The sequence below is a fragment of the Larimichthys crocea genome, chromosome XI, assembly GCF_000972845.2.
Source record: "Larimichthys crocea isolate SSNF chromosome XI, L_crocea_2.0, whole genome shotgun sequence".
Classification (NCBI taxonomy): Eukaryota; Metazoa; Chordata; class Actinopteri; family Sciaenidae; genus Larimichthys; species Larimichthys crocea.
The window spans coordinates 9,037,462-9,059,978 of record NC_040021.1 but is presented as its reverse complement, the minus strand read 5'-3'; the positions used below and the strand labels follow the sequence as shown (position 1 = coordinate 9,059,978).

General features: G+C 43.1%; 1 protein-coding gene across 5 annotated transcripts in view; it reads right to left on the bottom strand.

The window, feature by feature from the left end:
- The window catches only part of syne1a (spectrin repeat containing, nuclear envelope 1a), a 108,605-nt gene that overhangs the window by 47,639 nt on the left and 38,449 nt on the right, over positions 1 to 22,517 (bottom strand). For 4 of the 5 annotated variants that reach the window (XM_027284569.1, XM_027284566.1, XM_027284565.1 and 1 more), the window contains 18 exons: positions 21,508 to 21,867; positions 19,813 to 19,949; positions 17,137 to 17,314; positions 14,664 to 14,846; positions 14,184 to 14,327; positions 12,696 to 12,851; positions 11,572 to 11,736; positions 11,251 to 11,423; positions 10,904 to 11,057; positions 10,554 to 10,697; positions 9,964 to 10,128; positions 9,481 to 9,798; positions 8,851 to 9,006; positions 6,416 to 6,586; positions 2,759 to 3,085; positions 2,236 to 2,388; positions 1,971 to 2,138; positions 1,068 to 1,244 (listed from right to left, as the gene is read on the bottom strand). In XM_027284569.1, the coding sequence (XP_027140370.1) occupies positions 1,068 to 1,244; positions 1,971 to 2,138; positions 2,236 to 2,388; positions 2,759 to 3,085; positions 6,416 to 6,586; positions 8,851 to 9,006; positions 9,481 to 9,798; positions 9,964 to 10,128; positions 10,554 to 10,697; positions 10,904 to 11,057; positions 11,251 to 11,423; positions 11,572 to 11,736; positions 12,696 to 12,851; positions 14,184 to 14,327; positions 14,664 to 14,846; positions 17,137 to 17,314; positions 19,813 to 19,949; positions 21,508 to 21,867 (3,429 nt within the window). The remainder of the gene's footprint in view (positions 1 to 1,067; positions 1,245 to 1,970; positions 2,139 to 2,235; positions 2,389 to 2,758; positions 3,086 to 6,415; positions 6,587 to 8,850; positions 9,007 to 9,480; positions 9,799 to 9,963; positions 10,129 to 10,553; positions 10,698 to 10,903; positions 11,058 to 11,250; positions 11,424 to 11,571; positions 11,737 to 12,695; positions 12,852 to 14,183; positions 14,328 to 14,663; positions 14,847 to 17,136; positions 17,315 to 19,812; positions 19,950 to 21,507; positions 21,868 to 22,517) is intronic. The other variant, XM_027284567.1, reaches the window with a different exon arrangement.

Below are 22,517 nucleotides of genomic sequence, written 5' to 3'. Positions count from 1 at the left end.
ACTAATAACAGCAAAACATGCAGTAACAAGACAAATATGAAATTAAAGGAAGTAGCTAGATACTCTTAGACTGCATATCTTTGAAGCCAGTGTAGCATAATCAAACACAAAGACACATTAAATGATAAAACCCGAACAAGTAGGCAGTAATGCAGTGTTGTATTTGACAGGTGTTGAATGTGGAGGCGTCCGTGACCTCCAGGGGAGAGCGAAACAGCAAGGTCTGATTGACAGTGTTAATATGAGAGCCTGAAAGAACGAAAGAAGGAGGGGAGGGGGGGGACAATGTATTGGCAAACTGCCCAGTGTATTTGGCAAAGGCTAGAAGGTTGGCATGGTGGCAAATGGCAGGCAGGATATTAGAGCTGTGTTGTGCTGGGACACAGTTGGCAGCCACCGTAACACTGGAGGCGCAGTTGTAGAGGAGCCAGCAGCGTATTGGTAAAGTGTGGCTGGATCACACAATGCCAGATTGGATGTGCGAGTGCTGGTGGAGGTGGTGTCTTGGGAGGTGAGCTATGATGACAGAGTGGAGTTTGCCAAAATGACAGAGTGGGGCTGGATTAGAGGGCTCGCCAGATCTACTGAATAGTGGCGTGTGACCATTTTTGGCTCAGGCATGAAAAAGTAGGGTTGACAGGGGATATGCAGAGATTAATACGGGGAGATTGAGTTAGTGATTTTGGCTGGTGGGGTCTGTCTGAGTATGGCTGCTGTTGAGCTCCACTTTGGCAGCCTTAATTGGTCGTGCCCCTTACACTGGCAGTAAAGGGCCGTCTTGAGAGACGAGTGTCAGAATGGGTTAGGATTAAGTGGATGCTGAGGCTGTTGAAATATTAATAGCACTGTTAAGTGGAGGGTGTGTATCTGTGCATGCATGTGCAAATGTGCGCATATTGAGCACACCAAAATATCTTACATGATAAACATAAAAGAAGCATTTCACAACTTCAAATACAGAATAAACGTCTTTCTCATCTTCCCATCCCCCTCCTCCTCCTCCTCCTCCTCCTCCTCCTCATTCTCGTCTGTGTCCCCTCCACCCTCTCTCCATCCTCCTCACTCACTCTCTGCGCTGTGCTACAGATGGCAGAGTAGCTGTCTCTGGTGCCTTGCTGGTGAGCCTGAACCTGCTGTCTCAGTCTGCTCTGCACACGATCACTGCAGCCTTGTACCAGGTGGGCTCCTCGCTCCTTCAGGCCTGCCAAGCGGTCCTCAAAGCCTGCAATTTCTTCCATGATGGCCTGTGGAGGGCAAAGTAACAAGTCGGATCATGTTAAAAAGGTAACACAGGAGGTCAGAGGAGACTGACACCGCACAGGGAGGTCTCATGGTATTAGATGAATAACATAAGAAAATTAACATGACTTAAATTAGATTTCAGCCACTATAGTTTTCTAAACAAAAAGTCTGTACAGAAAGTACATTTTATACTGAAACTAAGCTGTTTTTTATCTAGAAATTATTAATAGATTTTTTTATAAATTAATGTATTTTAGCAAAATAAAAGTATAAACATGTCACATTAGTCATAATCCATCATTTTGTTACGTTAATGAATATAATTTGTTTTGTGGTACACTTTTGTGGTTTAAATAATGAGTTTCACACTGTGTTGTTGTGATTGTATACAGTCAAGTAAAACTGATAAAACTGTGCTAAAAATGTATCAGGTACAGCTGATACTAATGATTCTTAACTTATAACCATATTGTGTGATTTAAGCACTTATACTATAATCATGTGTACAATCAGTAACCACAGCATGATAAAAGCTGAAGTGAAAACTTCAGTAATTTTGCTACAACATGAAGTTACAGAAACATACAGACAAGTTTTACTGGAAGTACATGTTCATTCATTATAATAAAACCAACACTTTGAATCTGACAACTCAAATAGCAACTCTACAAACTCTGTAAACAACAGCAAAAAATAATAATAATAAATCAGATAATGTGATTGGTCACCTTGTGTCTGGCCAGCTGTTGAGTGGCTGCCTCCAGACTGCCACCCACAGTGGGATCAGGAGTCACCATCCTGCTGGACATCTGGAGCAGCCAGCGCTCCACTTCCTGGAGCTCGTTGTGGTAAGCTTCCTGTTCCTTTACCTGGCTTTCCAGATTCTCAACGTGGGCCTGAACCACACAATTCACAAAATGTGAGCACACACACACAGACAGACAAATTATGTTGATTACAAACAGTTTATGTCATCTGAGCACAGGTTCTCACCGTGGCCGTGTCACAGAGTCCAGCGTAGTCCTTTTTCAGTCTGTTCATTTTGTCTCTGATGGATGGATAATGTACAGAGGCCAGCAGAGCATCACCTTTCTCCACCACTGACCTGATGGATCCATCATGGGACTGAACCATCTGTAACAGAGCCTGGGGACAAAGACAGACAATGTGTATCTTTAGTATCGACTAATACAGTGTAAAGACCATCCATAGTACATGTTAGTAAGTTATGTGGAGTTACTGTTGTCATATTAGATGGTTCTACTATACTATCAACCGTTTTCCAAAGCACACAGACATTTTTAAATAAAAAAAGCAACGGTATATGGAAAGTATATTTATTTTTTAAGCTAATGGGTTAAGACTTGCAAGGACACTCATGTGGTCCATTAAGTTAATAACATTCAGCAAGGTCTAGCTGCCATTTGGACTCACCAAAGTGCAAAATTACAGAAAGTGGCATTAATTCAATACACTCCAGGGCCATGAGTTTAAATTAAATACAGTATTCAGATACCTTATACTTAGCCAGCAGGGCTCTCCTTTGGTACAGTTCAGCCTTGGGCTCTACAGGGGTGCTGAGCAAAGCCCTGGACTCCACCAGCCACTGGGCCTGAGCCTTGTACCGGTCCTGAAACTCCTTAGCAAGCAGCAACGCCCGCTGTAGAAAGCTGTGCTTCTGCCTCAGCCCGCCTGCGAGCTCCTCCAGCTGGGCAAGACGAGCCTCTACCTCCCCTCCTAAACTCTCAGCTCCAGCCTCGTTCAGGAAGCCCGCTGCCTTCTCTGCTCGCTCCCTCAGTGATTTCAGGAAGCCGTGCCCGTGCTGAAGCTCAGACTGGAGAGTCTGGGTGAAAGAGAAAGCACATATACAACTCAGCATGGGTGTTGCTACCATGTTTATCACCGTTACTTTATACTAAAAGACCTTCAACCAGGACATTTCATACACTGCTGAGTTTAAGGGAAAAGAATACAAGACTACTTCTCTGTACTGGGGTACCAAAATTCAGTCATGTGCACTCGTAGTTTTCATGATTTTAAGGTTAACATTCAAACTCGATTCTTTGTCCTTCACCTCATGGGTACCCCCAGCCACTCACACCAGCCTTACAGTGTCTTTGAAAGGCTTTAAACCCATCAGGTAGGCTGACACCTGCACGGTTAGATGTGAGGAAGACTTGGAGGTCATGGTGTGGAGAAACCACAGTGAGTAATATAAAAGGAGGAACCCAATTATAAGGACCCTTAACAGGCAGCAATAGCCGCAGGGGTTTCCAGGGCAACCACAACACACACCACACACACACAGACCTCCACTCGATGGGACACTATCTAGCTTTCATCATCTGTCTATTATTACTTGAGTAGAGAGTGGCCTCACACTGCAACAACCCCAGACCTCCAGCTATTGCTGTTGATAATATAATTTAACAAGCCTTGTGTCTGTACGCACACGTCCACGTTAGCTGCTTAATATGAAGCTCCAGGCATGTTCCAATAACAATGCACACAGTCTTGCCTTATCACCATAATAAGAGAAACTCAATATTCTTCAATTCCTACAAATCTGTGTGATTAACACGTGAGCTAAAAAGCGGAAGCCTGAGGTAATTGTCATTTGGAGTAAATGTATTTCCGCATGACTCATTTTCTCCACTCCATATTGCAACATCTGCTCTCGTCTCATACCTGACACTGAGTATCCTGAGCAACCATGTGTTGAATTAAACTTCCAACATTATGTTGAAACTGGCAGTTAGCAAGCATCCCATAAAAGGTTTGTTTTGGTTATGATAAATTGTGCTTTTTAAGACTGTTTGAGGAACCAAATGAAACTTGTGAATGTTTTTTTTTACACACTCACTGTTCAATTCGGCACCATCAAGGACAAAATAATATCTCAGAAATCTACTTAGCTTCATATCATTGAATAATGCTACAATTGTACACAGTCTGGTGAACATTATCTATGAGGTCCTGAACACAAGGTGCTCTTTATGCTGTAAACGCTCTTGTACCATGTAAGGACCAATTATAAATGTCAAGTGTTTTGTACACCAGCTGTAAATTATAACCACTAGTGATCCTGCATCAGTTTTCATGCTTCATTGTGTAGTGTAATACATCTACTGTGGCATTAACAACCATGTACATCAGTTGCATTATCTACTCACAGAGTTAGAACATTACTAAGGTGACCCCGTAAGCAGCACTAAGCTCTGCTGACAATGTCTCTCTGCTTTAAATGTATGTACTGCAGCAAACTGCAGAAGCTTCGTATTATATTCTGCACAGGCAGAGATCCTGTTAAAACGGTTCAGCAGAACTGGAATATTAATAGAATAATGTCACAACATTATGTCGCACTGTATGTGATTATTTATGTATTATTTATTATTTCACATAACAAATCAGACATTTAAACATGGATGGATATTTATTTTTACCTTTTGGAGAGAAACCCTGACTGTGTGCATCAGAAAGCACTTTGGGGGAAAGAACTGTCCTTGAACATTTATGAAATGCCAGTGAAATTTAAAAAAGTGGGAGAGGAAAACGGGCAGGGCCTAATTAAGAGAGGGAGAAACCCTTTCCTTTTTTGCATTTTTTAGCATTTTGCCCTGCATACTATTTTTCTAGCAGCCAGCCGGTGACATGAGTTTTTTTGGAACACTCTCGGGGACAGGCAAAAAAATATAACTAATTGCTTAAAAAAATAAATGAAAATGGTAATTAAATGATTTAAAATGCAAGCTACCAAATTTTCCCAGACCAAGAAGGCAATTTATGCCTTCTGAAAAGAACGTATATGTCTTACCATGATTATCACAATACTTAATGAAGTTACAGCACATTTATAGACAACGTGACTAAACACTAGTCTATGACTGTATGATCCATACATATACTTGCAGTTCAGTATAAAATGAACTCTAAATCCAAACTAATGGCCCTTGACACAGCTATTGACTACTGGTCTTTGTGTCAATGCATAATCATCCCAGCTCACTGAAGAACCCTGTAGCTCTCACCACAGGAGAATGAGTAAGTGATGGAGCAGTCGCGTGTTATCTGCAGTGCTGGAAGGACACATGTGGTGACAGCATGTCTTCAGTCCCTATGCAGAGACAGAGCATCGATCCCAGACAGGGATTACTGCAAAGCTCACACCAGATGATGTATTGTAAATGTCTATGTGTGTGCCCGTAAACGTGTCTGTGGATATGTGTGTGTGAGGTAGACAAAGAAAAATGAGATTCAGTGATACATAAAGAAAGGCAGTGGGGAAAAAAAAAATCAGTGGATTCATGAGTTTGAGAGTTTGCTGCAGCTTGTTAGTTAGTAGTTTTGGATGGGTTTTGCGAGTGTTGGAGGTGTGTGTGTGTGTGTGTGTGAATGTGTGTGTGAATGTGTGTGTGTGATGTGAAGCGGTAAGGGCACTGCATCAATTACAGTGTCTGTGCCAGCAGGCTCCTGACACCGGCGCTTCTTCATCCTCTGCTTCACAGTGGGAGGTCTCTCCCGGCTACCACACTTCCTCTAAAGCAGCACCCGCTTTGTCTTCATAAAGAGCCGATCGATACACACATACTCACCCGATCCTCTACACACTCCATACAAACTATGCCAAGCAAACGATAGTGGTGATTTTCTTTTTATTGCAGTCTGTGCACGTTTAAGCAAAGCTACTCCCGCTCCAATGCCCACTTGAGAGCATGAGAAACTGTTACAATTATGCCACTGCAGTGAGTTTCTTTTAGTCAGGAGCACTATCCAAATATTTTAGGTACATACAGCTTTACAGTTATTTCATGCATATTTTACTGGCCAAGCATATTATAGCTGCCAAATTAATCTGAACACTTCATGTTACGAGCAGGTACCATATGTTGCTTGGCAGAAAAAGAGATTACACAAGGACATTTTTGCTGGCTTGGATACTGAACTCATGAGTTTATACTAAAATTCTCGACTGCAAACTGAAGTCTTGCTAACTCATCAATTTGCCATGGTAATACCCAACGCCTGCGCTGATTTATTGCAACCTGTTCAGAGAGGTGTATTAAGCACTGCTCTGCACCTTGTATCCAAATGCCTCACTGAAAAATGGGGGCTCTGGGATCGTGACCGTAGGAGTAAATTACAGTATAGATCAAGATAAATAGATAAATACCTCTAGTTTTTTCATCTTCCTCTCCATGGCGATGCGGTCCAGAGGTTCGGAGCTGTCTGTTAACTCGGTGAAGCTTTTCTGAGTGGAGCTGAACCAGTCAGTGAAGGACACGCAAAGGTTATCAGCCTCTTCGATGCTCTTCAGCTCCTCCTGTAGCTGCTTGATGGTGTCCTGAAAAATTAATGGATGAGAGGCCAGGAGTAAATATTTTAAAGATGATACCAATACAAACATTTCCTTTAGAGTTATTATAGATTGCTGTGATTTCGATACCCCCAAAAAAGATTAAGCTCATAATATCACTTCTTCACGTTCTTTTTGCATTTTTTGTTGTTGTTGAACAACTCTAAATAAAACTGAAACTGAAAATAATTGGTAGTATACCACATGATTAAAACTCAAAATACTGACACATTATGTCTGATATTTGATAGAATGTGAATATAGGCTAAACATGTTCATTTTTTTATTTTATTTAATTTGCTATTTAATTTAAACACTTATATTTAATAGCACTATGAACATAAGGCGAACAACTCTGCTTCAACAGCTGCTCTCTTTTTGTTCAAGGGGTTAAAAATGTTTGTAAAATTTTGACAGTTTTCAGTCAGGGGAAAATTCAGCAAACATGGTGTGTATCTTTTTTTCCTTTTAAAGTGTGTGATGTGTCTCAGGAGCCTCACCTTGGCCACCAAGGACCAAAAACTCTCTGATCAAGCATCAAAACAGAAAATATCCGTTTCCCCCCTACTTGTTCATCTGCAGAATGTCAATAGCTTCACTACAAGGTGTAGAGGGGTTTTTATGTTTTTGACGCATTATCCACTTGACTGAGATTTTGAGTCAATAACACCATGAGGATGGAGAGGGTTTCTTGCAGGTTTGACACATTATTCACTCAACTTGCAAATCCTGTGGTGAGAGGTTCCAATTAGCTGATAGTGCTGAGTGCACACCTTTTCCTGACTAGACAGAGGTAACAGCTTCCTACCTCAAGCCCATATGGCCCCCTCTTCACACAGTATAATTACAGGCATCGGTGGTATGAGAGGGATGTTATGTGTCCGCATACATATGCATTGGCGCGACTTTAAGTATATACATGCTCGAGTCAATTTTGAGAGGGGAAGGAAGGGGTGTGGGTGTCAGAGAGACAAAGAAACAAAGTGAGAGAGTGAGGGGGAGACACACATGCACACAAAAACTCAGATGTGTTACTGAATGTGTAAAAATCAATGGAGTGCAAGCAAAGCTTTTCCACTGCTGGTGCTGGGTGTGAGATTGCCTTCTGTAGCGTTTAATTACAGCCTTAGCCCCAGACCGGGGGAGCCCCATTGATTTTCCTTTAGTCCCCCCCCAGAGGAGCAGACAAATAGAGAGGCTGGATCTGAGTATACAGAGGAACACAGGCTGGGCTCACAGGCATAACTCTCAAAGCTACTTCAATGGGGTGTTACAGAAACAAAGTCCAAACTCTCACTGGAGCAAATTCCATGGTGAGCGAGCATAAACATGTGAGAAATCCACTGCAGGCAGAGAAACCAAGGGCAATGCACACAACTTGATATTTAGTTTATCCATCATCGAGATGCTGTATAGTAAGATTATTATAAAATACAAGATATTCTAACAACACAACCCTACAAAGCAGTGTTTTCTGTTCCCTTTGCTTGATCCACTCAGTGTTTAAATAAGTTAGTCTCGCTCTGAAATCTGAAGGTGAGGCTCTTTTTGCAGGAAGTCAACAGTGGAAACATGAGCATATTAATGCACCGGCCAGGAAGATTTTGTTGTGTTGGAGAACAGAAAAGGTAGGTTAGTGTTATGTATAATGTTTTCAACATCATGGCTGAATATTTAGCTGATTTCAACAATGTGGATGGCCAGATAAGACTAAGACAAATTGTAGAGCTGACGAGCAGAGAGGGGGAGCAGAGGAGAGTGAACCAGCTGCTGCAAAATCTGTGAAGGTGTTGCTGTGGGTGCTATGACTCTATGCTGTGATCCTACAGTGAAGATTTCACACACCAGATCAAGCGAAAAGTACAAAGAGCATTTCATTTAGCATTTCATCTATCTATCTATCTATCTATCTATCTATCTATCTATCTATCTATCATCTACAGTAACTCACACTTCATAGAAAAATATGTGCCACATCTGGCTACACTATTTAAGAGCCAAATGATCTATGAAGATGCACTATTCATCTGGAACAGATGTTTATTTTATATAGAGACTCTGGGCTAATAATTTGCTGGGAAAACATGGTGTATATGTACAAGGCAAATTACTTTTCAGTCTGTACCACTGTAAGTGCTTTAACAGTTAATGTAGGTTTTGGACATAGTTTGGACAATAGTTTTGTGGGATGTGACAGAGTAAAGATAATGACATGTGAATCATTGAACAGCAGACAGTATTGAGTGCCTAACCTGTATGTTGAGAAGCAGGGAATGGTAGCGGGCAGTGAGCTGGGTGGCAGTCACGCTGACACGACTACTGATGTAGGTTTCCTCCAGAACCTGCTGGGCCAGAGAGGAGAGGCCATCGACTTCTCCCTGACGTGCAAGCACTGCCTCAAGAGACCCCTGTTCAGAAGAGACACAGAGAAATGTATTGGCATTATTCTAGTTAAATCCAGTCAAAAATATTCATGATTTAACTATAAATTTGGTATTTTTTATTAAATTAAATCAATCAAAACATGGGTCAAAATTGAAGACTTAACAGATCACATCAAAAATAAGATATGGTATGTGTGTTACTCTAAATAAAGTCAAGGAAAATACTGAGACTGTCTGACATCCTGACAGTGGCAGGAAGCATGCTCCAAAGGGAGGAGACGAGTATGGAAATTCTGCAAATGCCTGCTGTGAGCGGAGTCTATACACAAATAAGAAAAGTGACGTACTGTAGTGCAAGGCCCCGGGACTTTTATTTTGAAAGGTAAAACTTAGATATCGTTGTGAGTATGATATGTTTTGTGAACTGCTTACAACCACTGACACTTGCACAAAATATCAAGATCTTATAAAGACTTGAAAACCCCGTCTCTCTCTGACCTGGAGTTTCTTCAGCTGAGTCTCCTTGATGGCTCTGTCTGACCTCCGATGACGTCTGATGTTTGAAACCTTCTCCATATCCTCCAACCACTGTGCTAGGCTCAGGAATTTTTGGCCCATTTGTCTCAGTCTGGTCAGTGTGGAGCTCAGCTGGGTCTGTGTCTCCTCTAAACGGCCCTGGTAAGCCCCCCATTCTCGCTGTACGGTGTCCAGCGCCCGATCCTCAATCTGAGGTATACCCCAGGGGATTACTCTCTCTCTGCTGGTCAGCACAGAGGAGAGCAAAGACTGGCCATTTGAGCAGTGTTCCTGCAGAAGCTACAAAGGGAAGAAACAGTCATTGAAGAGTTTAAAGTGGTTTAATTTGTCCAAGGCCTTGAGCCAGGTATGATGACACGTTTAAGAGTGCACATGGACACCAGGAAGCTTTCCTCCATCTTCCATGACAATTACATTATGTACAACACCCCACAGTATTAATACCTGCAGCTGTAGCAGTGTCTTCTCTAGCGTATCCACGTTGCCCTCTGGATGGGACAGTGAAGCCAGAGTGGCCTGTTCCTGCTCTAGCCAGTCCTCAAACACATGTAAGCCCCTTTGATATTCCTGATGGACCAGCACCAATCCTTTGGCCTTACTGACTGCATTCTGCAAAACAACAGGTTGAATACATTACTGGAAAGAAGAGGTATATACACTCAATATCACAGGAGCAGTGGGCTGTCGAATGTTGTGATCAATAAGGTCCAATGGTCATTTAAACTCACAAAACTTTATGTCTGAAAATCAATGGCATGATGTTAAAACAAAACTGCCTCACTACTGACTTCAGTTGTTTGACATGTTAACATAATATGTGAGCAGTAAAAATGCATGTAATCTCTGTCTTTGTCTTTAAATCTGTAAACAAGAGAGTTAAACATGCGAAATGACATTTAAAATTATAATTAGGGGAATATAATTGTGATTTATGAAACAACACGAGTGAGTGGAGAGAAACTGTTTCTCAAAAACAATCATTTATTATTCAAATGCCAAAAATGCAACCCATTTATTGTTTGTAGTATAAGTACCTTGGCCTTTTCTTTCAGGGTGTTGTATCTACACTGCAGCTGCTGCACCTCCTGCTGGGTAGTGTAGTGTTCAGCCATATTGGAACCCTTTGTGGCAATAGTCTCCAGAGGACTGCTGTGACTTAGTACTTCTTCATAGAGGAGCTGGAATGAAAAAAGAGAAGACATTCAGTGTATTAAATTTTGGCTCTGGGGTATAAATGAGTGTAACTGCATCCACCTGAAGCAGGGCTTTCCACAACAAAAAACTGTAGGTAGTAGATAGGTAACAGGTGTAACCTCAATGTAAAAAATAAGTTTACATCTAGTCTGAGTTTTTAAGGGTGGCAGATATTAGTGAGAAGTGATACCTTTGTCTTTCCCAGGTTAGCGGTCTTGTCTCTCATCTCAGAGTACTGTCTGTCTGAGCAGCTAAGTGTCTCCTCAACCCGGTCCATCCACAGTACAAACTGACCCACGTCCTCCTGATAACTGGTCCATTGCGACAAAGCGCCCTCCAGCTGGCTGTTACATCGACATAATAAAGTTAGCACGACGAACAAACACAACCACAAAAACGCACACACACATATACATACATTTAAATCTAATTGTCTCCGTAACCTTTCAACCAACTGAAATCAATCAAGTGAAACTAGACAGTCCCCAGCTCGATTTATCAACTGAATTGACAGATTGATTGGTTTACGATCACAACCTTTTACACTGAATAGAGGCAGAAAGCAAGGAGTCCCATGAGTCTTTGAGGTCCTGAATCTGTTTGCGAATCACCGGGACCCCCTCGGCTGAAGTGTTCCTCTGGACTGCTTCTCCCCGCGTCAGAAGCATCTTTAGCTGGATCTCCCTCTCCTGGCGAGCAGCCAGTAAGGCCTACAGACAGATGGGAAGGAACAGACATAAATTATCCCAAGTCTAAAATAAATATCGTTATATTTTAAAGGACTGCAACACAGTTTTTTCCAGATGGTTTTTGATATATTCTTTTAAAGGATCCCACACCCGTCCTGTCCCTCCTTACTTCCAGCTGCAACATCCGGTCCTCTAACACGCCCTTGTCCGTGGTGGTGGAGATGCAAGTGCTGAGGACCCTCTGAGCTTCACACACCCAGTCCTGGAGCTCTTTGAGGCCCTGAGAGAAGAGGCGATGCTCCCCTACAATACGTTCAATCCTGGAGGCCTTGTCCTTTAGAGATCAGAGCAAAGCACTGTAAACACACTCTTCAATCCTTCTGAGAAACACGGTATCACTGAAAATCAATTGTTTCCGGTGCACAATAAGAGCGTCTTCATATATTTCTGTTTGCTTTTGATATTACAGTCTTGTTTTTCCACACATTCGTCTCCAGAAACTTTCCCACCCACGCGTTACAGCGCAAACACAATGAATTTGGTTTGCAGTTGTCACTGGCAGCAGTCACTCTTAAACATCTGTGTGTAACTGTAAAGTGCAGAGCTTCGGCGACAATCTACAAGTGGCAATTTTAAATGATTTCATTCCTGTTTCCATGTCTGGCAGGGAAGAAGACCTAAAAATAGCACTCCACTGGCTAGCCGGAAAAGAAAATAAATCTCATTCATCATTGTTGGGGCACTCTCATTGTCCTGTGGTAAGAGAATGGTGCTTTGCTTTCAGTGTAATGTTTTGTTCTATGTTGTATCAAATGAATCATATCAAGAGTGTGACCAATCTAACGAAAGCTTCAAAAAGGTCAGATTCACTGACACATTTCATCTCTGGCATTTTAGAAGTGCTTCAGTAGATAAAAGGCGAGCTCGACAGCCTTGGTCGTTTTTTATGTTGATGAGGCTGCAACCGCAAGGACCTTTTGGAGGCGAGAGACAGATCACTGTGCTCAGGTAAATCACTGTAGGTACCCAGTCTTTTCTTGAGGCGTGATCTTTTTACCCAAGGAAAGCTGATTATGGCAACTATGACTGATGTGAGACCGGTGAATAATGCATGACACAGCAAGTGTAACAGTAAACAACATGGCTGGACAGAAGACTCCACAGTTTTTAGCTCCGGCAGTACATGAATCAAGCAAGGCACATTTTAGCATGCTGCAGCATTTCTCAGACAGAAGCACATATATAGTAAGGGGACAAGAAATGGGGGGTGTTACAGGGTGGGAGCAGTGTTACCTTGGTTAAGTTGCTGAGGGCTAGATACTGTGCTGATAGCTGGGACACGCGGTGGACGAAGCCCTTGCCGGCTGCTTGTCCCTCCCAGAGACGATGAGCTCTTTCCCTGAGCTTGCCCAGCTCTGCCTCCCGACTGGCCATCTCCTCCAGTACACACTGAGCCAGTATGAAGCAGCAGGAGGAGGAGGAGGAGGAGGAGGAGGAGATGGAATATGGGCAAATAAAAATGAAGGCGCAATAATGGGATGTGAGGGTACGGACAGTTTGGAGGGCAGGGTTAAAAGTGGCAGAGGAAATGGAGCACATTGTGTGTAAGCACCATGAACAGTTTGAGTCAAGAGCAAAATGAAACGACAAAAAAAAAATATGAAAGCGAAGACAGAAAAGGGGGGGCGTGAGAGGCAAAGAGGAGGGATACAAGGTTGGGTTAACATGTCACAAGAACAGACAGAGCAACAAGAACACATTAAAATACACGGAGGAAAAGAACATCATAAAAAAACAGCATCAGCAGTGTTTCTCTTGATGTTAATTTTTAAATAGAAATAGTTATTCAGTGAAACACAGAACAGGGAAAGGAGACAAGCCTGATAAAATACAAAAGACGGGGGTGTATATATGTGAAAAGGTAAAGAGGATTTTGCCAACACAGGTTCAGACACTCAAGCCTACATGTATTGTATTATACCTGAGGTGCTGAGGAAAGAAATGTAATTGCTTGCAGGGCCAGACAAAAGGCAACGAGGAGAAGTGCTACAGTCGGCGACTCAGTAAATACAAAAATAGCAACAACGATAAGAGCTGAGCTTTGAGATGGGCTTGATATATTTTTTTCTTTTGTCAGTTTTATCTTTTTAACGCTTCGTGCCTCTCTTCCTTTTCTGTCTCTGCCAGACATGGCAGAGGCTGTTATCGCATCCTGAAAAGGGCCTTTTAACCACACTGCGCTTCAGCTGTGACAGAAAGAGAATTAATTAGATTTCTGGACTTTTCCTCTGACTATTGTGTCAAAACGCTGCTCTATTTTGATCCAGTGGTGCTCGACAAATGTAATTAGGTCCTTCTCTTTTCCCAGCTGATTTGACATTGTGTGCATATCTGATGGAGAGCCACAACTATTTAGTATCCTTGGAAAATCTACTTAATATTCAATTTATGGTGTAATGACAGGGGCTTACTTGAGGGATGAGAGGAAATGAGAGCACGTCAGTGATAGCAGCTGTGAAGGGAACTGTAAAAGGTGTGCTCTCAGCATGACATAATGCAATTTAACAGAAACTGGATCCCACAGTATGGATTACGGTGCTGGGGTATAGCAAAACATATTGCTTAAGGAGTGACTGTAAAAACTAGGAGACAGATGCAAGGAGAACCACAATAATTATAGGAGTAACTGTGTGAAGAATGCTGTCCACTGTTGCAAGAACAGCAGACAGAGTGGAGTCAGCTGTAACTGTGTAATTAACACAATTTTAGGTTTCACAATACCTGTAGTTTGCTGAGCTCCTGCTTCTTGGCTGGAAGGTCGTGTAGCCGAGCACTGCTCTCCTGAACTCTGACCTCTGTGCTGTTCAGCCAGTCCTGCAGAGGCTCGGCACTGGCCTCAAACTCCGTCATCTGGGACTGCAGGTTCTGGGAATGTAACACTTGACTTGTTAAATACAGCTAGAGTTATAAGTTCTCATATAAACTGATTGTGCACAATCTGACACAACTCAGTTAATGCTAAAATTAAATTGACCATACTCCAGTGTCCAGATTTGATTTGCATATCAATTCTATATCCATATCTCTATGTGTATACCTTCTGAAGTTCTTTATACCCACAATAAATCAAATTAATGATTCAAATTAAACAGTTTATCTTTATTTAATAATATGCAGTCCTTCTGTGATTGAGACTTTCTTTTTCTCGGGAGACCTTAACCAAGAAAAGCAGCATCCAAACAAAAACAAATCTTAACCAACCTTAAGTGCATCCTCCCTCATCTGCAGGTTGTTCATCAGGCTCTTCCAGTCTTCTCTGGCGTTTGCCACCTTGGCCTTGATTCCCTCCACTCTGTCTTTGGACACCACGGCCATCAGCAGCTCCCCACTGGCTCCTACTGTACTCAGCCTGGCCTGGCCATGCTCCCTGTCACTCAAGAACTCCTGTGGGGATACACAGACAAAGACAAAGGAACTGTGACCATTTAACACACACACACACAAAAGGGAAGGCGTGAAAGTGAAAGGATGAAACAAATCAAAAAGAAATAAACTGAGCGTGAATCACCGACTTCTTTTTGTTTTTCACTTCTGGTGCAGTGGCTGATGGGTAAATCAATATTGTGATTCTCGCTCTGTTTTTCAGCATCCCAGAATCTCACTTTACGCTGTTAAAATCTGTAATTAGTCTGAGTCATTACTATCCCTCTGCGTGGCAGGAGAGGAGGCGTCTGACCCACAGATAAGGACAGTCAGTGAGCCTGAGATGTGTTGGTTTTTACATAGCTCCTCTGTACCCACCCACCCACCCAAAAAAAAAGAAGAAAAAAAACACACACACACCCCTCCCTCAGAGCTGAGCCGATGACAGTAGCACAGCAGGGACCACTCCACCATCTGTGCAGTCAGCACATCACTTACACACACTACAGATATAGTCCCCTCACTCACACACACACACACACACACACAAATTCGGTACAGTGCAGCCACGCACAAGCGTACAAAGTCTGTGTCTTCCTCTGTCTTCCTTCATGTATGTGTGTCTTTATTTTCACTCACGCTCTTCTCTGTTCCTTCAATCTTTTTCACACTTGCTACAAATCTCCCCCTGCCAGTGTAACTGTATACCACCAATTAAGCGTGACACAATGGACGCCCCAGCCCCTCCCACACTGGCCCTCCTGGAGGTCAGCCATGTGGAAACATTGTTCCACATTCCTCACCAAGTCAATAATAAATAAAACATGAAACCGCCTCTGTATTTCTCTCTCCTTCACGTCCATATACTCTTATGACATTCCCGCTCATCCTCAAAGCTACACTAGAAACTTCTGAAGAAGGACACACACACAACACTTCCTTTATTTGACATGTTTTAAAATAAAAATCATTTCTTCAAATAACCGGCTGTTCTCTTGATGTCGTGAAGTGCCTCTTCATGTGACTGTTGATTAAATAACTTAACTTCCATGTTTGCTACCTGCACTGTTTAAAATGTTGGCGTAAATCAAGTGCACTTTATTCGTTATTAGTTATTATCATCTCACCTTTGAAGCCTAGCTCAAAGCAATAATGTCAATTCCTTGGTGGTGGAGAGGTAATTAACTGTCTGGTGCAGGGATGTGGGGACGTCTACGTTAACCGACAAGCACCCAACTCTTAGCCAGGGCCCTGGGGTGCTCTAAAGAGGCTGCCAGTCTGTTACACCTGCCAGCTTCTCAGAGAAAGACACAGAGACTTCTCAGAAAGAGAGACACACAGATATTTTGAAGAGAATGGCACAGAGACCCCGCTGTGGAGCTTTCTCTCATCCCTCTTGACAATGCGCCCAATTTCGGCTTATCCAGCCTACGGCAGGGTCCTGCTACTACAACAAGCCCACCAGAGAACACTCAACAGTGGGCATGTCAATACAGACATCCCCTTGAGCAATCACCCACTGAAAGTGGATTGATTTTTCAACTATTACATCATTTTACTTTAAGCATGTTCCTTTGTGGTAGCAAGCTTCGTTTAGTCTTTAAAAAATCCATGCAAAGAAATAAAAAGCTAGCACTAGTTCATAACTACCAATATGATTTAAAGTGGCAGCCCAGAGGTGGAGGAACGCAAAAAGACTTTTACGAGAGGATGACTGTTGATTTCATTCCCTTAACAGCTCTGGTTTATGAAAGTGAATAAATTACACTCCCCTAACTCTACTATCAGCCGCTACTTGCTCTGAAATCATTACTGCTTCACTGGAGCTAGTTAATCACCAAGAGTGTGAGACTATACGGCCATTCTGGGTGGCAGTCCTCAGACATGAGAGTATGAATGTGTATTATTATCCATCCTGCAACCAAAGCAGGTTATTAAAAATTTAGGTCCTTCTCAAAAGGATGGATTAAACGTAATATTCAGTGACATTCAAAAAAATAGCAACTCTTCTACTGTCTATCCCTGAATAATATAACAAAATGTGATTAACTCTGTATGTTTGCTGTTCTGTGTCTGGTAGGTGTGTCCTGGGAAAAACCGTCTGGTGCACAGGATCACATTTCAAGCAGCAATAAACAGAATCAAGAGCAGTAACAGCTGAACAAAAAAAGTGCGATTTTCAAGTGATGTCAGCAATGTGCAGTGCAAAAACACAACACAGTAAGGCCTGCACATGACCACGGTTTTATGCCAACAATGTTTTAAGAACATATGTAAGGATTATCGGTGCAGAGAAAAAGATATTCCTTACTTGGATCCTCTGCAGAGAGGTGGAGGCCTCAGCGACGCTCTGTGGCACATCAAAGCATTTGGCGGTGCTGATTTTGGCATTGACCAACCACTGCTGGAAGTCTCTCAGGGCCGCACGAAACCTCTGCTCCAACAAACGCTCCTTATTTTGACACTCCCTGGACGCACGAAGGCTGAGGCTGGAGGCAAAGAGAAACGTTAAGGACTGATTTAACATGCTGAAATCCAGCTTAATTAAATGAACAAAGGAAAGAAGGGTTACAACCAGAGGAAGTGGCTGCTGTCTACTGCCCATGTGCTCGTCAAAACAAAGAGGATACATGTGCAGATGCTCAGATACAGTACATACTGTCCTCACACTATGGAGGAGGAGGTGGAAAAGCCTGAGAGATGAGAAATGGGCAGGTGGAGAAATGGCAAAGTGGGTGAAGTGGAAGCAATGAGCGTTGGGGCAAAGAGGGATAGTGGGGGATGGTGGTAAGGGCTACTGCGTAGGTGGGGGTTGAGAGGCAACATATGAGTGGGGCAAGAGTTCACAGGGGTGACAAGACGAAGGGAACGAGGGATGACAGATTGATGCTGGAAGAAAAAGGGTGAGATGGAGAAGATATGGCATGGACACAGAGGTTGCAGTGAAGGGTGATGAAGTCTGAAAGGGATGCTTTGACATTTTACATGGTCAGTAAAGCAGACAAGAAAATCGATTTTTAACTTCCGACTTTCTACAATGTCTGCACATGACGACTACAGTATGTTTAAAGTTGGGAAAGATTGTGGTAACACTGGCAAACAACAACTGTCTCCTGTATTAAGGTATTATAATATAGGGCACACTACTCTCTGCATTGACACTGAATGCACAATATGGACAGAATTTTAAGGGATACTGGTCATACACAACACGCACAATTACTCTCTTTATAATATTTACAGTCAACAATATGCAAAAATAACAATGGGGGATGAGGCAGAACAAGTAAAAAGAAAAGAAAAAAGAGGGTTTCATACATATTGGGTAGTGGGCAAAGGTTAAAGACGGGGGTGGGGATGGAAGAACTGCTGGAAAATATGACAGCAGAGAAACAAGGTGTGCAGCTGTTTAAGCAAAGGGAGGCATGAAGAAAACAGGTAAAATCACACACAACTGTCTAATAACGTACACACACACACACGTATGCACACAAACACCCTTGAGTTTTAACGATGCAATGAGGGCATGAAAGGGTAACACAGTGGGGATATCATGAGTGTGGAAGAAGCACTTTTTTCTGCTGTGACAGACAAAATCTGGCATGTGCTATGAGGAGGACGAGGAAGAAACTGCATGTATCTTCTCTTTTTTTTACCCTTCTTCTCTCCTTGCACTTCTTTCCGCAGTGCTTACTGCACGACAGGTGCAAAGAGCACAAGAGCCAAGTCTATTACAGACTAAAAAGCCAAGTGAAAGAGGAAGGGTTTTGCCAAAGCCAATTACCCGCCAAAGTTGACCTGACTCAGGTTGTCTGCCAATAAATGGTAGTTACAGTGCTTTCACACTATCCTACAATATCTTAAAATAAAGTTATTACATTCATTTAAATTCAGTAGGTTATTTCTACAACTGCAGACGTCTGTGTTTGTGTGTGCATGTGTTAAATATGTATGCTTGTGTGCACGCATGCTCTTTTGTATGCACTGCTGTTCTTTTGAAAAGGCATCGCATGGTGTGTTCACAAACAGGCGCTAAATGAACACAGGCTAACTTCTGGGCTCAATAGCAGGCAATTAGAGCTCAGTAAATAGATTGAAGCATGCAATGTATCAGCATGGAAAAGCCAACAGTCCTAATGTATCTGATTTCCCTCAAATCACGCTTAGCCTTGCATAAAATTATAATATATAATTATAACCGAAAAGAAGGACACAAACCAAAACAAACAGAGCAAACGAGCGGAGGTGAGGGGAAGGTTGTAAATGTCGCGTAGCAACTGGTGGCTCTAGTGCTCTCTGTCATCTTTCACCTTTACCCAGCTGACTCGCGTCAGGACTCCGTGTGTGGGTAGATGGCCACACAAACATACACACATGCACACATGCACACACACCTCAAACACAAATATGCTTGTAAAAACTAATCACTAAACCTGCCCACTCAGAAATGTGAGGAGTGTTTTTTGAGGGTCTTTTTCTAGTGTGGTTCTTGGATTCATTTCCTCTGTTATGAGTTATGCACGTATGTCTGTTTTGTGCATTTTAAATCTTATTTTCTGCAGGACCTTCCCCATTGGATTTATGACAGGGTTCTGTGACGTGGCTGAAATATTTATCATGTTATAATGAACGATATGTTCTATGTTTGATATTATGATATGGCAAATACATGCAACACTCAAGGAAATTATACAATTATGCAAAGCAGCTATGTTCCATTATTACCTTCTTACTTCTTCGACCAATAAACTATCCCTTAACTAAATTTAATTACATTTAATTACAGCTTGATATAAATCATTAAACTGAACAGAAATCTAATGAACAGCAACATGGTAAGATCATATAATCATGATATAAAACCGCTCTAAGTTGATGAATGACAATATTACGTTGAGCCTTAACCAATAAATCTCAGCTCTGTTTCAAAGCTACATGATGAAAACACACACACACACAGTAAGTAAAGCAGGAAAACTCCTCTCACCTGTTGTGCTGTTTGATAAGCGCAGTGACCCGGTCTGACTGCGAGCCCAGGTCTCTGGAGTAACGCACCAGATCGTTCAGTTGGCCTTTCAACTTGTCTGCCATCGGCTCTGCGCTCTGCAAGCCCTCCAGTATATCCTAAACAACACAAAACAGACACCAGCTGGCTCAGACAGAGCGAGAGAGAGAGAGAGAGGGAGAGAGAGAGAGAGAGAGAGTGTGTGTGTGTGTGTGTGTGTGTGTGTGTCAAGAAAAGACAAGCACCCAACGGATCTGCATGACACCCTTCAATAAGTGCACTGGCATTCCTATTCACACCCTGGCTCGGTCCTTTATGCTCTTCTCACACACACACAAACACACACACATACGTGCACTCCAACACATACTCACAGTGCTGCTTGTACAATAGCATTTCTGTTCTTCGCCGAGTGTGTCAGGAAGGAGCTGTGGATACCGTTCTCCCGCTCTTCTCAACGTGCCTCACATTCTGGACTCACACACACACACACAGTCATGACATGCTGCCCCATCAAATATGTACAAGCTCTCTCTCTCTGGCTCTCTGACTCTCTCCCGCTCACTGTCGTTCTGACGTATTACCAATAAACAACCCTCCCTCCCTCCCCGTTCTCTTGGACTCGTTGCTCTCTTCTCCCTCTTCTCCTTCTCTCCTCCTATCGTTCTACTACTTTCTCTTCCCTCCTCTCTCTCTCTCTCTCTCTCCTCTTTCTCTCTCCCTCCTCCCACTCCTCGCACTCAATCCCTCTCACACATTTTTCCTCCCTCTCACTCTCTCACGCTCTCTCCCGGTGGAATTCAGCTGTCAGCTCCCTCAGACGCAGGACTGGTTCAAACGCACACAAACGAGCGCGTAACGAAAACAAGGCTCGATACAGGAAACAGGCTGGAGGAGGAGAGAGAGAAGCGGAGGAGGGGGAAGACTCCTCCTCTGTTCCTTGACAGTCCCAAATTGAGGAAACCCAGAGAAAGGCATGGCCGAAGAAGCCCGGGGAGGAGTGTTGAGGATGTACCGGCATGGCTTTGGCCATACGGAGAAACTGTCACACTGTAAACATCCTGTGGTCGTTAGAAACAGAGCGGCAGGGGAGGTGAGGAGCGAGAGTGCCTAAGAAACAACCCCTGCAGTCGAGAAAGACATCACTGTACACTTCGGTTCAAACAAGTGAAAGGACAGAAAGAGGAAAGGGGAAGGGATGCATGTTTGGGAGAGAGAGATAGTGGAAAATAATAAAACAAAACAAAAGGGGGAGGGGAGAGGGGAGAGAAGGGGAAGACAGAATGAGGAGAAAACAAGGGGAACTGATGGGATTGTAGCTGTCACTCTTTCGTCATCCCAGTAAAGCTGATTTACAAACTAATCTGTTTTTAGGATTTACAAATAGAATGGATAATTACAGACAGGGCAATCACAGCTGAATACAGGCAATGTTGTGTCTGTACAGGGTGTGTGTGCCTGTACTTTCCATTAAACAATGCTAATCATCTCCTCTAAAATTAACATGGTACAGTGCAGCACAGAGGCGACTGTCACATCAGAGTTCGCCAACCCAAATCCCAGCTGAATGGAGTCATTTTTATTATTTATCGTTTTTAAATAAACTATTGTGAGCTGATGAAGAGTGAATAATTCAGACATGATGTTGCCATTTATTTCAATCTCATGCTGCTGTACCTTAGCCTGCTGCCATCCCTCCACTGCTTCCTCGCCATTGCTCCGTCCTTCAGCTTTAATCAGCTCCTGGCTCCACCCCCTCAGCCGTCCATCCAGCTCCTTCAACTCGTCCTCCAGCCGGGCAGTCAGTCGGTCATATTCCTCCTCCGAGGCTGTTGCGGTGGCCAGGGCCCCCTCTAGACCGTCTCTGGCCCTCAGGGCAGCCCCCTCCCATTGCTCCAGAGCCTGGGACAGCGCCCCCAGTTGTCGGTCCATGGCCTCACAGCCACCCGCTGCAGTATGCTCCGCCGTAGACGCTGCGCTCCTACGCACCCGGCTGAGGCGCTCTCTGCCCTCTAGCAGTCGACACTCTACGCGCTCCTGAAGATACAGGGAGGGTGGACAGGAGACAAAGTTGCTACGGAAACTGTGGCTACGGAAACTGCAACCACTGGATGTGCAGTCGATTCTATTTAAAGCTGCCTACATAGATTTTATGTCTCTTGCACCATCACTTACTATTTATTTTCCCTCTTTGATACTGTCTGTTCTGATGTCTTGTTATTTTCATTTGCTTTCTCAGTTTTCTCTCTCTATTACTCGTTTCATCTTTTATCTCGAGCCCTCTCCGCCTCCATCTCTCATTGTGTGTCGAAAGGTAGCACTTGGAAAGCAGTGGGTGTGAAAAGCAAACACTTGAGTGTGATGTGATAGCAGATAGCTCATTGTGGGATTAAAAAGAGGGGGGAAAAACAGCATCTGATCATTTTAGCTTGCTTAAGGAGCGTATGAATGTTAACCTTGAGACCATGAATGGGAAATAAAAAATGCTGAAACTAGCCTGTGTACACAACAAATTATAATTCCACTTCTGCTGAAAGGCCTCACACCATGGCTCTACAAACTCCCATTTATAATGTGATAATTAGGACCCATGTGTGAAATTTAAATGCAAATCAAGATCTCCTCACATATTTTTTTCTCCTGCAGAATTATTGAACAGGGAGAAGCTTGGGCATTAATTCCACTGC